General features: G+C 46.0%; 1 protein-coding gene across 4 annotated transcripts in view; it reads left to right on the top strand.

Annotated features, from left to right (window-relative positions):
- DENND4C (DENN domain containing 4C) overlaps window positions 1–15127 on the top strand; it is a 186574-nt gene that overhangs the window by 153804 nt on the left and 17643 nt on the right. For all 4 annotated transcript variants that reach the window (XM_077249748.1, XM_077249757.1, XM_077249741.1 and 1 more), the window contains 4 exons: window positions 4242–4351; window positions 4975–5150; window positions 13873–14052; window positions 14859–15036. In XM_077249748.1, the coding sequence (XP_077105863.1) occupies window positions 4242–4351; window positions 4975–5150; window positions 13873–14052; window positions 14859–15036 (644 nt within the window). The remainder of the gene's footprint in view (window positions 1–4241; window positions 4352–4974; window positions 5151–13872; window positions 14053–14858; window positions 15037–15127) is intronic.

Genomic DNA, 15127 nt, shown 5'->3' with positions numbered 1-15127 from the left:
CATACCCCAAGGTCAGACAACAGATCAGATGGAGACGTTGGTCTGCTCCTATCAACCAAATGTACCTTTCAGGTTATCCCCCAAGTACCCTCACTTATCTTCCCTTCTTTTGAGGTGCATGCTGTCAGACTTCATATCCCCGTCCCCCTGCAAGTGGCGGTTGTATATTGTCCTCTGGGCCCCTCCCGTCAGTTCTTTGATCACTTTGCCACCTGGCTTTCACATTTTCTCGCTTCTAACATCCCCACCCGCATCATGGGTGACTTTAACATCCCCATTGGTTTTCCCCCTCTCCCCATCTGCCACTCACCTTTTATCTCTAACCTCCTCCTTCAGCCTTTCACAGCTTACTAACTCTCCTACGCATAAAGACTGAAATTCCCTGGATTTGGTATTCTCCCGGCTCTGCTCAGTGCATGATTTTACCAACTCCCCTCTGCCACTCACAACCTTCTTTCATTCTCTGTTAAGAACTATCACTCCGCTCAGGACACTCCCACTTTCCACACTTATAGGAATATACGTGCCATTAACACCCAGAAAATTATGAAGAATTTGCAGTCCTCATTGGTCTCAATCTCCTCCCTCTCATGTCCTGACTCTGCACTGAAGCATTATATTGAAACATATAAAGTGCCCTGGATGCAGCTGCACGTCCTATACATAGAACAGCTTGGCACAGACAGCGACAACCCTGGCATATGGTGCAAACACATTTCCTACAGCGGTCCTCCAGGTGCGCCAAATGTCTGTGGAGAAAATCCAATCTGGCCGAACACTTCATCTGTTGTAAGTTTATTGTTAAAACATGGAACTCTGCCCTTCACTTTTCTAAAACATACAACTCTGCCCTTTACTTCTCCAAGAAAGATGCTTTAACACCCTCATCTCCTCACTATCTAACAATCTTAAATGTGTCTTTGACACTTTTCATTCCCTCCTCAATCCAAGAGTGCAGACCCGAACCACGGATCTCATCGCTGACGATCTGATCAATCATTTTAAAAAATAAATTGACCATATCCGACAAGAAATTTTCTCCCAATACCCTCATACCATGCACTGTCTTCCCACCCCACTGCATCTACCTAACTCTCTGTCTTTGAACTAGTCACAGTAGAAGAAGTGATCAGGCTCCTTGCATCTTCTCACCCTACTACTTGCACCAGTGATCCTATTCCCTCAAATCTCCTCCAGTCCATTCCCCTAGCAGTCACCACTCGCCTAACAAAAATATTCAACCTCTCTCTTCTGGTATCTTTCCCTCCTCATTTAAACACACCAGCATACATCCATTACTTTAAAAAAAATCTCTCAACAAGAACTGTGCTGCTAACTATAGACCTGTCTCTAATCTTCCCTTCATCTCTAAACTCCTGGAATGCTTGGTCCAATCCGCTATCGCTCAGATCACTGTCTCCTTGACCCTCTACAATCCGGTTTCTGCACTTTACACTCTACTGAAACTGTCCTGACTAAAGTTTCTAGTGATCTAATAACAGCTAAATCTAATGGTCACTACTCCTTGCTGATTCTCCTGGATCTCTCTGCAGCATTCGACAATGTGGATCATCAGCTCCTCCTCACTATGCTCTGCTCCATCGGCCCCCAAGGACGCCATTCTCTCCTGGTTCTCTTCCTACCTCTCTGACCGCTCCTTCACTGTATATTTTGCTGGCTCCTCCTCCTCTCCTTTCCCCCTCACTGTTGGCAGTCCTCAAGGATCAGTCCTAGGCCCCCTCCTCTTGTCCTTTTATACTGCATTGGACAAACAATCAGTATATTTGGTTTCCAGTACCATGTCTATACTTATGATACCCAATTATACACCTCTACTCCTGACATCACTCCTGCATTATTACAAAACATCAGTGATTGTCTTACCACTGTCTGTAACATCGTGTCCTCACTCTATCTGAAACTGAACCTGTCAAAAACTGAACTCCTTGTGTTTCCTCCGTCGGCTAACCTACCTATGCCCGACATTGCCATTTCCGTGTGTGGTTCTACCATTACCTCCCAGCAACATGCTCGCTGTCTTAAGGTCATACTTGATTCAGATCTTTCATTCACCCCCCACATCCGATCACTGACTCGCTCTTGTCATCTACACCTCCAAAGCATTTCTAGAATACAACCATCTCTTACTTTAGACTCTGCAAAACTCTTAATTGTAGCTCTTATTCATTCTCGTCTGGAGTATTATAACTCTCCTCTAATCGATACCTCTACCCTGTGCCAGTCATTGCCCTGGTTACTCATCCACTCCCGAGTTCAAAATAAATTTATAACTCTCACCCACAAAGCCCTCCACGGTTCTGCACCCCCCTACATCTCCTCTCTGGTCTCAGTCTACCACCCTTCCCGTGCCCTCCGTTCTGCTAATGACCAAAGATTAACATAATCATTCGAACCTCCCACTCCCGTCTCCAAGACTTCTCACGTGCTGTTCCAATTCTTTGAAATGCACTGCCCAGGATAATTCGATTAATCCCCAATATCCACAGTTTTCAGCGTGCCCTAAAAACATATTTCTTTAGACTGGCCTACCGCCTCACCTCACTTATCTAACTATCCCTGTGTTGCTCATTCAAAATTTTCTTCAAAACCAGGATCCTTGTATCATCTGTTCTCACTCGCTTTATGCATTTAATAGCCCTCTGTGTCTGTACTTTTACACATACTGGTTAGTTACTGGTTCATGCAGCCTTGCATGAACACCCGATTTATTACATTGATGGCTGGGCCGTATAATTAAGGCGGTTGTTACCATCCACCTTTCATGTCTCCCCTATTTACTCATAGCTTTTAAGCGTTCGAGGAGGGCCCTCATTCCTCTTGGCATCTGTTGTTTTATGTGATTATTGTTATTCTGTAATGTCTTTTATTGTCTGTACAAGTCCCCTCTAAAATGTAAAGTGCTGCTTGGCGCTATAGAAATAAAATTATTATTATCCACCTTGAGGACTTTACAGGTAGATTTGGAGATGCTGAGCAATGCGGTGTGTTCTCATCTATGGCAGTTCCAAAAATAGGTGAACAAGTGCACTTAGCCATTTTTGGAACTTCGCTAGGAGTGTATGGAGCATTTAATTGCTGCATTTGTTATATTTTAGGTTGTTACATCATATGGGTATGCTATGCCATGCTCTATAGTCTCATCTATGGGAGTTCCAAATACCGCATTTTTCGGACTATAAGACGCACCGTACCATAAGACGCACCCCAAATTTGGGGTGAAAATTGCAGAAAAAAAGATTTTTTATAAGATGGGGGTCCGTCTTATTGTCCGAATTTAAGATCTCTTACCTGAGGGCAGGCAGTGGCAGAGCAGGGTCACAGGAAGCATGGTGGTGGCAGAGGTGAGGTGATGCTGAGGTGCGGTGGGCGGAACGGCGTGCACCTGAGCAGGGTCCCATCCTGCTTAGGTGGGCGACGCCATGGCCTGGTGTCCATGGCGAGGTTGTGGCAGTGCTGTGGCGGCGGCAGATGTGCGGTCACTTCCTCAGGTGGTGGTGGCCAGGGTCCCTTCAACATTTGAGGTGACGCCACGGCCCGGTATTGAAGGAGAGCAGCAGAGCTGGGTGAGTCATGGTTTTCCCGGTGGCAGCGGCCATCTTCCTGAGGCCGCACGTGCGCAGATTCAGTACCCTGCTTCCCAGAGCTTCAGGAAAATGGCCATGGGAAGCCGCGCATGCGCAGATGGAGATCGCGGCGGCCATTTTCCTGAAGCCGAGATCTCAATCTGCCAACTCGGCTTCAGGAAAATGGCCGCCACGATCTCAATCTGCGCACCCGCGGCCATTTTCCTGAAGCCCCAGGAAGCAGAAAACTCAATCTGCGCACGTGCGGCCTCAGGAAGATGGCCGCCGCCACCGGAAAAGCCGTAACTCACCCAGCTCTGCTGCTCTCCTTCAATACCGGGCCGCGGCGTCACCGCAAATGTGGAAGGGACCCTGCTCACACCATACCGCTCACCGCGCCACATCATCCCCGCACCTCTGTCGCTGCCACAATGCCGGTAAGCCTGCATTCCAACTATAAGACGCACCCCCCATTTTCCTCACAATTTTTTTGGGGAAAAAATGCATCTTATAGTCGGTAAAATACGGTATTAGATAAAAAGTGTACTTAGCTATTCTTGGAACTCCCATAGAAGTGAATGGAGAGTTTGCTGCATATGTATATTGATATAGTTTATGACAAGACATGATGTCAATAAAGAGTGTTTGTTTTTAAAGGTGAACCTACACCAGGTAAAGGTGTACGAGGATTGGAGTCTGAGAAGTCAGAGCATGGATCATCTCAAAATACCAGCTTATCAAGTATCTTTCAGAACTGCGCATTGGAAGTGAGTGAGCAAGCTGATGGCTTTACATTCACATCTCGTATATTGTATTGTTTCAGAAATGTACACATTGCATTGAAAAAAAAAGGTCAGTTGTTTAGGTAGATACTTTAAAAAAAGTCTATATAGCAAATCAGAAAAGCGAGTTAGGCTTCTTTCACACTAGCGTCGGGCTCGGCCGCATCAGCGCATCCGCTGCCCCATTGTGAGGTGCGGGGAAGCGCGGGGAGGTGGGGGCAGAGTTCCGGCCGCGCATGCGCGGTCGGAAAAAGCGGACCGTCGTGAGCAAAAAACGTTACATGTAGCGTTTGTTTCTCCCGACGGTCCGCCACTGCACGACGCATCCGTCGCACGACGGGTGCGACGTGTGGCAATCCGTCACAATGCGTCGCTTAATGCTAATCAATGGCGAAAAAACACATCCTGCAAACACTTTTGCAGGATGCGTTTTTTCGGCAAAACGACGCATTGTGACGGAATGCAGTTAACGTTAGTGTGAAAGTAGCCTTACTTTTAGTTTTAATTATAATGAATATATTTGGAAAAAATGAGGTATGGTCACTATGGTTTTATAGCGATTTTGGTAACATTTGTCTTTCTTTTGTTTTCCCATTGTGTGTTTGCAGGTCCTGATGTCGAGTTGCTCGCAATGCCAAGGCTGTAAGGCCTTAGTGTATGATGAAGAGATCATGGCAGGATGGACTGCTGATGACTCCAATTTAAACACCACATGTCCTTTCTGTAAAGTCACTTTCCTGCCTGTTCTTAACATTGAATTTAAGGATTTGCGTGGTTCCAACAGGTTTGTTTGTTTTCATCATTTATAATGCTAACTGACGATGGGATGGCTCAATACAGAGGTTTTACATTAAAATTATTAATATATGAACAATAGGAAAGATTATTAGTAGAAGTGAAAAAAATGCCATGTTTTTACTGCAGTCTTACTTTATCTATTGTATATTAAAAATAAAATGGTAAGAGCTGAGCCAATACTATGCAAAAAAAAACATGTAAAGTTATGTAGGAAAAATGAAATTCTGTTTAAAAAAAAAAAAAAAAAGTTTAACCCCTTCACCCCCGGAGCTTTTTCCATTTTTTCGTGTTCGTTTTTCGCTCCCCTCCTTCCCAGAGCCATAACTTTTTTATTTTTCTGTCAATATGGCCATGTGAGGGCTTATTTTTTGCTGGACGAGATGTACTTTTGAACGATACCATTGGTTTTACCATGCCGTGTAACAGAAAACGGGAAAAAAATTCCAAGTGTGATAAAATTGCAAAAAAAGTGCAATCTCACACTTGTTTTTTGTTTGGCTTTTTTGCTAGGTTCACCAAATGGTAAAACTAACCTGCCATTATGATTCTCCAGGTCATTACAAGTTCACAGACACCTAACATGTCTAGGTTATTTTTTATCTAAGTGGTGAAAAAAAATTCCAAAGTTTGCTAAATAAAAAAAAAAAAAAATTGTGCGATTTTCCGATACCCGTGGCGTCTCCAATTTTCGTGATCTGGGGTCAGGTGAGGGCTTATTTTTTGCGTGCCGAGCTGGCGTTTTTAATGATACCATTTTGGTGTAGATACGTTCTTTTGATCGCCCGTTATTGCATTTTAATGCAATGTCGCGGCGACCAAAAAAACGTAATTTTGGCGGTTTGATTTTTTTTCTCGCTACGCCATTTAGCGGTCAGGTTAATCCTTTGTTTTTATTGATAGATCGGGCGATTCTGAACGTGGCGATACCAAATACCGTATATACTCGAGTATAAGCCGAGATTTTCAGCCCAGTGCCCCTCTCGGCTTATACTCGAGTCACGGTCGGCGGCAGGGTCGGCGGGTGAGGGGGAGAGGGCGCTGAGGCATACTTACCTGCTTCCGGGGCTCCTGGCGCTGTCCCTGCAGTCCGACGGTCTCCGGGTGCCGCAGCTCTTCCCCTGTTCAGCGGTCACGTGGGACCGCTCATTAGAGAAATGAATATGGACTCCACTCCCATAGGGGTGGAGCCGCATATTAATTTCTCTAATGAGCGGTAACGGTGACCGCTGATAGAGGAAAAGGCTGCGGCACCGAAGACCAGCTGTCCAGGGGAAGGAGCGGGACGCCGGGAGCAGGTAAGTATTACATATTCACCTGTCCGCGTTCCACACGCCGGGCGCCGCTCCATCTTCCCGGCGTCTCTCCGCACTGACTGTGCAGGTCAGAGGGCGCGATGACGCATATAGTGTGCGCGCCGCCCTCTGCCTGATCAGTCAGTGCAGAGAGACGACGGGACGCTGAGGAGCTGCAAGCAAGAGAGGTGAGTATGTCATTTTTTTTTTTATTGCAGCAGCAGCAGCAATGGCACAGCTTTCTATGGTACATCTATGGGGCAATAATGAACGGTGCAGAGCACTATATGGCACAGCTTTCTATGGTACATCTATGGGGCAATAATGAACGGTGCAGAGCACTATATGGCACAGCTATGGGGCAATAATGAACGGTGCAGAGCACTATATGGCACAGCTATGGGGCAATAATAAACGGTGCAGAGCACTATATGGCACAGCTATGGGGCAATAATGAACAGCGCAGAGCACTATATGGCACAGCTATGGGGCAATAATGAACGGTGCAGAGCACTATATGGCACAGCTATGGGGCAATAATAAACGGTGCAGAGCACTATATGGCACAGCTATGGGGCAATAATAAACGGTGCAGAGCACTATATGGCACAGCTATGGGGCAATAATGAACAGCGCAGAGCACTATATGGCACAGCTATGGGGCAATAATGAACGGTGCAGAGCACTATATGGCACAGCTATGGGGCAATAATAAACGGTGCAGAGCACTATATGGCACAGCTATGGGGCAATAATGAACGGTGCAGAGCACTATATGGCACAGCTTTCTATGGTACAGCTATGGGGCAATAATGAACGGTGCAGAGCACTATATGGCACAGCTATGGGGCAATAATGAACGGTGCAGAGCACTATATGGCACAGCTATGGGGCAATAATGAACGGTGCAGAGCACTATATGGCACAGCTTTCTATGGTACAGCTATGGGGCAATAATGAACGTTGCAGAGCACTATATGGCACAGCTTTCTATGGTACAGCTATGGGGCAATAATGAACGGTGCAGAGCACTATATGGCACAGCTATGGGGCAATAATGAACGGTGCAGAGCACTATACGGCACAGCTATGGGGCAATAATGAATGGTGCAGAGCACTATATGGCACAGCCATGGGGCAATAATGAACGGTGCAGAGCACTATATGGCACAGCTATGGGGCAATAATGAACGGTGCAGAGCACTATATGGCACAGCTATGGGGCAATAATGAACGGTGCAGAGCACTATATGGCACAGCTATGGGGCAATAATGAACGGTGCAGAGCACTATATGGCACAGCTATGGGGCAATAATGAACGGTGCAGAGCACTATATGGCACAGCTTTCTATGGTACATCTATGGGGCAATAATGAACGGTGCAGAGCACTATATGGCACAGCTATGGGGCAATAATGAACGGTGCAGAGCACTATATGGCACAGCTATGGGGCAATAATGAATGGTGCAGAGCACTATATGGCACAGCTATGGGGCAATAATGAACGGTGCAGAGCACTATATGGCACAGCTATGGGGCAATAATGAACGGTGCAGAGCACTATATGGCACAGCTATGGGGCAATAATGAACGGTGCAGAGCACTATATGGCACAGCTTTCTATGGTACAGCTATGGGGCAATAATGAACGGTGCAGAGCACTATATGGCACAGCTTTCTATGGTACAGCTATGGGGCAATAATGAACGGTGCAGAGCACTATATGGCACAGCTATGGGGCAATAATAAACGGTGCAGAGCACTATATGGCACAGCTATGGGGCAATAATGAACAGCGCAGAGCACTATATGGCACAGCTATGGGGCAATAATGAACGGTGCAGAGCACTATATGGCACAGCTATGGGGCAATAATAAACGGTGCAGAGCACTATATGGCACAGCTATGGGGCAATAATAAACGGTGCAGAGCACTATATGGCACAGCTATGGGGCAATAATGAACAGCGCAGAGCACTATATGGCACAGCTATGGGGCAATAATGAACGGTGCAGAGCACTATATGGCACAGCTATGGGGCAATAATGAACGGTGCAGAGCACTATATGGCACAGCTTTCTATGGTACAGCTATGGGGCAATAATGAACGGTGCAGAGCACTATATGGCACAGCTATGGGGCAATAATGAACGGTGCAGAGCACTATATGGCACAGCTATGGGGCAATAATGAACGGTGCAGAGCACTATATGGCACAGCTTTCTATGGTACAGCTATGGGGCAATAATGAACGTTGCAGAGCACTATATGGCACAGCTTTCTATGGTACAGCTATGGGGCAATAATGAACGGTGCAGAGCACTATATGGCACAGCTATGGGGCAATAATGAACGGTGCAGAGCACTATACGGCACAGCTATGGGGCAATAATGAATGGTGCAGAGCACTATATGGCACAGCCATGGGGCAATAATGAACGGTGCAGAGCACTATATGGCACAGCTATGGGGCAATAATGAACGGTGCAGAGCACTATATGGCACAGCTATGGGGCAATAATGAACGGTGCAGAGCACTATATGGCACAGCTATGGGGCAATAATGAACGGTGCAGAGCACTATATGGCACAGCTATGGGGCAATAATGAACGGTGCAGAGCACTATATGGCACAGCTTTCTATGGTACATCTATGGGGCAATAATGAACGGTGCAGAGCACTATATGGCACAGCTATGGGGCAATAATGAACGGTGCAGAGCACTATATGGCACAGCTATGGGGCAATAATGAATGGTGCAGAGCACTATATGGCACAGCTATGGGGCAATAATGAACGGTGCAGAGCACTATATGGCACAGCTATGGGGCAATAATGAACGGTGCAGAGCACTATATGGCACAGCTATGGGGCAATAATGAACGGTGCAGAGCACTATATGGCACAGCTATGGGGCAATAATGAACGGTGCAGAGCACTATATGGCACAGCTATGGGGCAATAATGAACGGTGCAGAGCACTATATGGCACAGCTATGGGGCAATAATGAACGGTGCAGAGCACTATATGGCACAGCTATGGGGCAATAATGAACGGTGCAGAGCACTATATGGCACAGCTTTCTATGGTACAGCTATGGGGCAATAATGAACGGTGCAGAGCACTATATGGCACAGCTTTCTATGGTACAGCTATGGGGCAATAATGAACGGTGCAGAGCACTATATGGCACAGCTTTCTATGGTACAGCGCTGGGGCAATAATGAACGGTGCAGAGCACTATATGGCACAGCTTTCTATGGTACAGCTATGAGGCAATAATGAACGGTGCAGAGCACTATATGGCACAGCTATGGGGCCATAATGAACGGTATGGAGCATCTATTTTTATTTTTGAAATTCACCGGTAGCTGCTGCATTTTCCACCCTAGGCTTATACTTGAGTCAATACGTTTTCCCAGTTTTTTGTGGCAAAATTAGGGGGGTCGGCTTATACTCGGGTCGGCTTATACTCGAATATATACGGTATGTGTATGTTTGATTTTTTTTAATTGTTGTATTTTGATTGGGGCGAAAGGGGGGTGATTTGAACTTTTATATATTTTTTTTATACACTTTTTTTAAAAAAAAAAGGAGGCTAGAAGCATGCACAACTCGATCGGCTCTGCTACATAGAGGTGAAGTACAGATTTGTAGCAGAAATGCAGGTGTACTTTGAACGCCGACCACAGGGTGGCGCTCAAAGCAATCGGCCATCAACAACCATAGAGGTCTCAAGGAGACCTCTGGTTGTTATGGCAATGCACCGCTGACCCCCGATCATGTGACGGGGGTCAGCGGTGCGGGCCGCGCGGCCGGGAGCGCTAGTTAAATGCCGTTGCCAGCGGCATTTAACTAGTTAATGGGCGCGGGCGGATCGCGATTCCGCTCGCGCTCATTGCGCGCACATGTCAGCTGTACAAAACAGCTGACATGTCGCGGCTTTGAGGTGGGCTCACCGCCGGAGCCCACCTCAAAGCAGGGCATCTGCCAGCTGACGTACTATTCCGTCAGCTGGCAGAAAGGGGTTAACGGGAACCTATCACCAGGTTTGGCCGATAAGACATACGGCCATCACTTTTCAGGGCTGATATACAGCATTCTATAATGCTGTATATCTGCCCCCAACCCGACCTGTAAGAGAAGAAAAATAACTTTGTATTTACTCACCTGCGGGCAGTCCGGTCCGGCTCCTCCCTTCTTGCGATGCCGCCCTCCTGCTTGCTTCGTGTGGATGACGCGTCTCCTCGGCACCGTGCTCCTGTGCAGGCGTATTCTGCCCTATTGAGGGCAGAGCAAAGTACTCCAGTGCGGGTGCCGGAAAAAGTCAAAGCGCCCTGGCGCATGCGCACTGCAGTACTTTGCTCTGCCCTCCACAGGGCAGAGAAGTACACCTGCGCCGGAGCGCTGTGCCGAGGAGGCTGTGTGGATGACGAAGGGACACGTCATCCTAACGAAGCAAGCTGGAGGACGGGGAACGTAAGAAGATGGGAGGCGTCTGACCAAGACCAGCGACGCCATTGGACCTGACCGCCCCGCAGGTGAGTATAAGAAGTTATCTTTCTTCTCTTACAGGTCGGGTTGGGGGCAGATATAAAACATTATAGAATGCTGTATATCAGCCCTGAAAGGTGATGGCCGTATCTCTTATCGGCCAAACCTAGTGACAGGTTCCCTTTAATACCTACTGAACAGGAATAGGTACTTGCTACCTAAAACTATTAAATGGTTTGCTTCCTAGAGGACCTGTCACTTGCTTAAAAAAGGATTTGAGTATCCAGTAAAGATTTCTTAGCTCTGTTTCTTCAGCCCTGTTCCTTTTGCATTGCTTCACTCCATCACTTTTGTAGTACTACAAATGTGACTATCTCTGCAATGGAGTGATGCAATGCAGTCTGAGTGCTTCTTCAGAGTTTGAGCATTTCTTCAGAGTCTTCTCTGGGGGCATGTGCTTTCATCCCTGCCTTTCTGAAGCTGCCAGTCACAGCTAGGCAGCATCTGAGACTGCTAGATCAGTTTCAAAATATGTCATTGGCAACGTTTGAGGAAGAGGCGTGAAAGCACACGCCCCCAGAGAAGACTCTGAAGAAACTCTAAAGTTAGACTGCAGCAGAACTTTCATACACTGCGCTTCGGAAGAAACAAATATTGTGAATATATGAATATTTCTGCTATCGAATGTTGCAGCGTTAAAACAATACAGTGTCAGAATCGGAGGAGCTGATTTAATTTTTTTGGAGCATGTGAGAGGTCCTCTTTAATAAATAATAATAAAGGATTGTCGCTTTTAATAAAAAAAAAAAAATATGGAAATTACCGTATATACTCGAGTATAAGCCGACCGGAGTATAAGCCGTCCCCCCTAATTTTGCAACAAAAAACTGGGAAAACTTATTGACTCGAGTATAAGCCTAGGGTGGAAAATGCAGCAGCTACCGGTAAATTTCAAAAATAAAAATAGATACCAATAAGAGTAAAATTAATTGAGACATCAGTAGGTTGTGTTTTTGAATATCCATATTGAATCAGGAGCCCCATATAATGCTCCATGCAGTTCTTTATGGCCCCATAGATGCCCCATATAATACTCCATGCAGTTCTTTATGGCCCCATACACTCACCGGCCACTTTATTAGGTACACCTGTCCAACTTCTTGTTAACACTTAATTTCTAACCAGCCAATCACATGGCGGCAACTCAGTGCCTTTAGGCATGTAGACATGGTCAAGACAATCTCCTGCAGTTCAAACCGAGCATCAGTATGGGGAAGAAAGGTGATTTGAGCGCCTTTGAACGTGGCATGGTTGTTGGTGCCAGAAGGGCTGGTCTGAGTATTTCAGAAACTGCTGATCTACTGGGATTTTCACGCACAACCATCTCTAGGGTTTACAGAGAATGGTCCGAAAAAGAAAAAAAATCCAGTGAGCGGCAGTTCTGTGGGCGGAAATGCCTTGTTGATGCCAGAGGTCAGAGGAGAATGGGCAGACTGGTTCGAGCTGATAGAAAGGCAACAGTGACTCAAATCGCCACCCGTTACAACCAAGGTAGGCCTAAGAGCATCTCTGAACGCACAGTGCGTCGAACTTTGAGGCAGATGGGCTACAGCAGCAGACCACCACACCGGGTACCACTCCTTTCAGCTAAGAACAGGAAACAGGCTACAATTTGTACAAGCTCATCGAAATTGGACAGTAGAAGATTGGAAAAACGTTGCTTGGTCTGATGAGTCTCGATTTCTGCTGCGACATTCGGATGGTAGGGTCAGAATTTGGCGTAAACAACATGAAAGCATGGATCCATCCTGCCTTGTATGGAGCATCTTTGGGATGTGCAGCCGACAAATCTGCGGCAACTGTGTGATGCCATCATGTCAATATGGACCAAAATCTCTGAGGAATGCTTCCAGCACCTTGTTGAATCTATGCCACGAAGAATTGAGGCAGTTCGGAAGGCAAAAGGGGGTCCAACCAGTTACTAGCATGGTGTACCTAATAAAGTGGCCGGTGAGTGTAGATGCCCCATATAATGCTCCATGCAGTTCTTTATGGCCCCATAGATGCCCCATATAATGCTCCATGCAGTTATGGCCCCATAGATGCCCCATATAATGCTCCATGCAGTTATGGCCCCATAGATGCTCCATATAATGCTCCATGCAGTTCATTATGGCCCCATAGATGCCCCATATAATGCTCCATGCAGTTATGGCCCCATAGACGCTCCATATAGCATTGTGCCACATGTAATGCTGCTGCTGCTGCAATAAAAAAAAAATGACATACTCACCTCTCGTCGCTGCTCCTCAGCGTCCCGTCTCTCCTCACTGACTGTTCAGGCAGAGGGCGGCGCGCACACTCATACGTCATCACGCCCTCTGACCTGCACAGTCACAGCAAGAGGACGGGAAGACAGGGCGGCGCCCGGCGGATGGAACGCGGATAGGTGAATATGAAATACTCACCTGCTCCTGACGCTGTCCCTGCCTGTCCCATGGTACCGCAGCTTCTTCCTGTAATGAGCGGTCACTGGTACTGCTCATTACAGTAATGAATATGCGGCTCCGCCCCTATGGGAGTGGAGTCCATATTCATTACTTTAATGAGCGATACCACGTGACCGCTGAATAGAGGAAGAGCTGCAGCTCGGGAGACCATGGGACAGGCTGGGACAGCGTTAGGAGCACCAGGAGCAGGTGAGTATGTGACCGTCCTCTCTCCCCCTCACCCGCCGCCAACCATGACTCGAGTATAAGCCGAGAGGGGCACTTTCAGCCCAAAAATTTGGGCTGAAAATCTCGGCTTATACTCGAGTATATACGGTATGTCTCTGTAACATTGAAAAGTCTGGCATCTTTTTTTTCCTCATATGCTTATCCTATATAAGTTATATTTTTGTGTTCCTTTCTATCAGTTTCTTTCTCAAGCCAAGTAATTCGGGTGACAGCCTACAAAGCAGTAACCATCAGACAACCACTGAGACTTCTCAGCCTCAAATGAAAACTGTCCTTCCTTCTAGTGACCTGATTAACTTGTCAGACTCTTCATCTCCACTCGCAGCAGCAACACATGCGAGTAAATTTACTGATAACAGGTAATACTAATTTCTTGTTTTCCAAAGCTACAATTCATTAACCATCTAACCATAAGTTGTACGACTTATTACTGTTTTAATCATCTGCAGACTTCTTCTATAATTGTGGAATAAAGATTCTTGTGGATATTGTACTGTACTTTTAAAAAAGCACTCCCATCAAATTGTTTAGTTTAATATATTGCAGTCATCATATTATACAGCACTGTGTTCTTACAATTGTTCATTTTGCCTTTCTACCCAGCAAGTTTTTCCCTTTTCCTTTAGGTCTATGACATCACACGATTAAAAACTGACTAGCTGAATCCTTCTGAGCTCTATGTAGAAGCATGAGGTCAATTTTCCCCGCACAAGTCATAACTCACTCCAAAAGTCCCTAGTGAGGTTGGGGGGAGCTGGGTCAGGAGGAGTTGAAGAGGGGAATGATAAATGCAGGGACAACAAACTTCCTGTTTCTACATAGAGCAGAGAAAAGAGAAAAATTAGCTGGGTAGAAAGCCAAAATGAGCAATTGTAAGTACACAGCACTGTATAATATGACTGCAGTATATTAAGAGAATAGAAACTTTGATGGGAGTGCTTCTTTAAATTATGTCTTATATATCAGAAATATCATGGAGAAAATGAGATTATGAACCTCAAAGCAACCTATTAAAAAACTGACATACATGTTGCTGTTACTACCTCTTCTGTTGAGAGGTGCACAGAGCGAAAATAAAAGCTGTAGACTTGGGACACTGGAATGTTTAATTTTTATATATTTTTTTCAGTGATCTGTACCAGTTATTTTTTTATGTTTATTCCAGTGATAGTCATGGTGAGGACAAACTGAAACATTTGAAGAGCAACAATGCAACAAAGAGAGTTGCTTCATTAACAAGGAGTCATAGTGTGGGAGGACCTTTCCAGAATTTTGACTTGCCCCAAAAGCCATTGCACGGTGTATCCACTGTCAGTCTACCGAACAGCCTGCAAGAAGTGGTGGTATGTTGACTCTGTCAAGTGTGGTTATTTTTTTATTCATTTTTTTTTTTATTACATCATGCAGGTTTTCACTCTTGGTATTACTGATTTA

This window comes from Ranitomeya variabilis, chromosome 1 (genome assembly GCF_051348905.1).
Source record: "Ranitomeya variabilis isolate aRanVar5 chromosome 1, aRanVar5.hap1, whole genome shotgun sequence".
In the NCBI taxonomy this organism is placed as follows: Eukaryota; Metazoa; Chordata; class Amphibia; order Anura; family Dendrobatidae; genus Ranitomeya; species Ranitomeya variabilis.
This window is presented reverse-complemented; position numbering and strand designations above follow the sequence as displayed.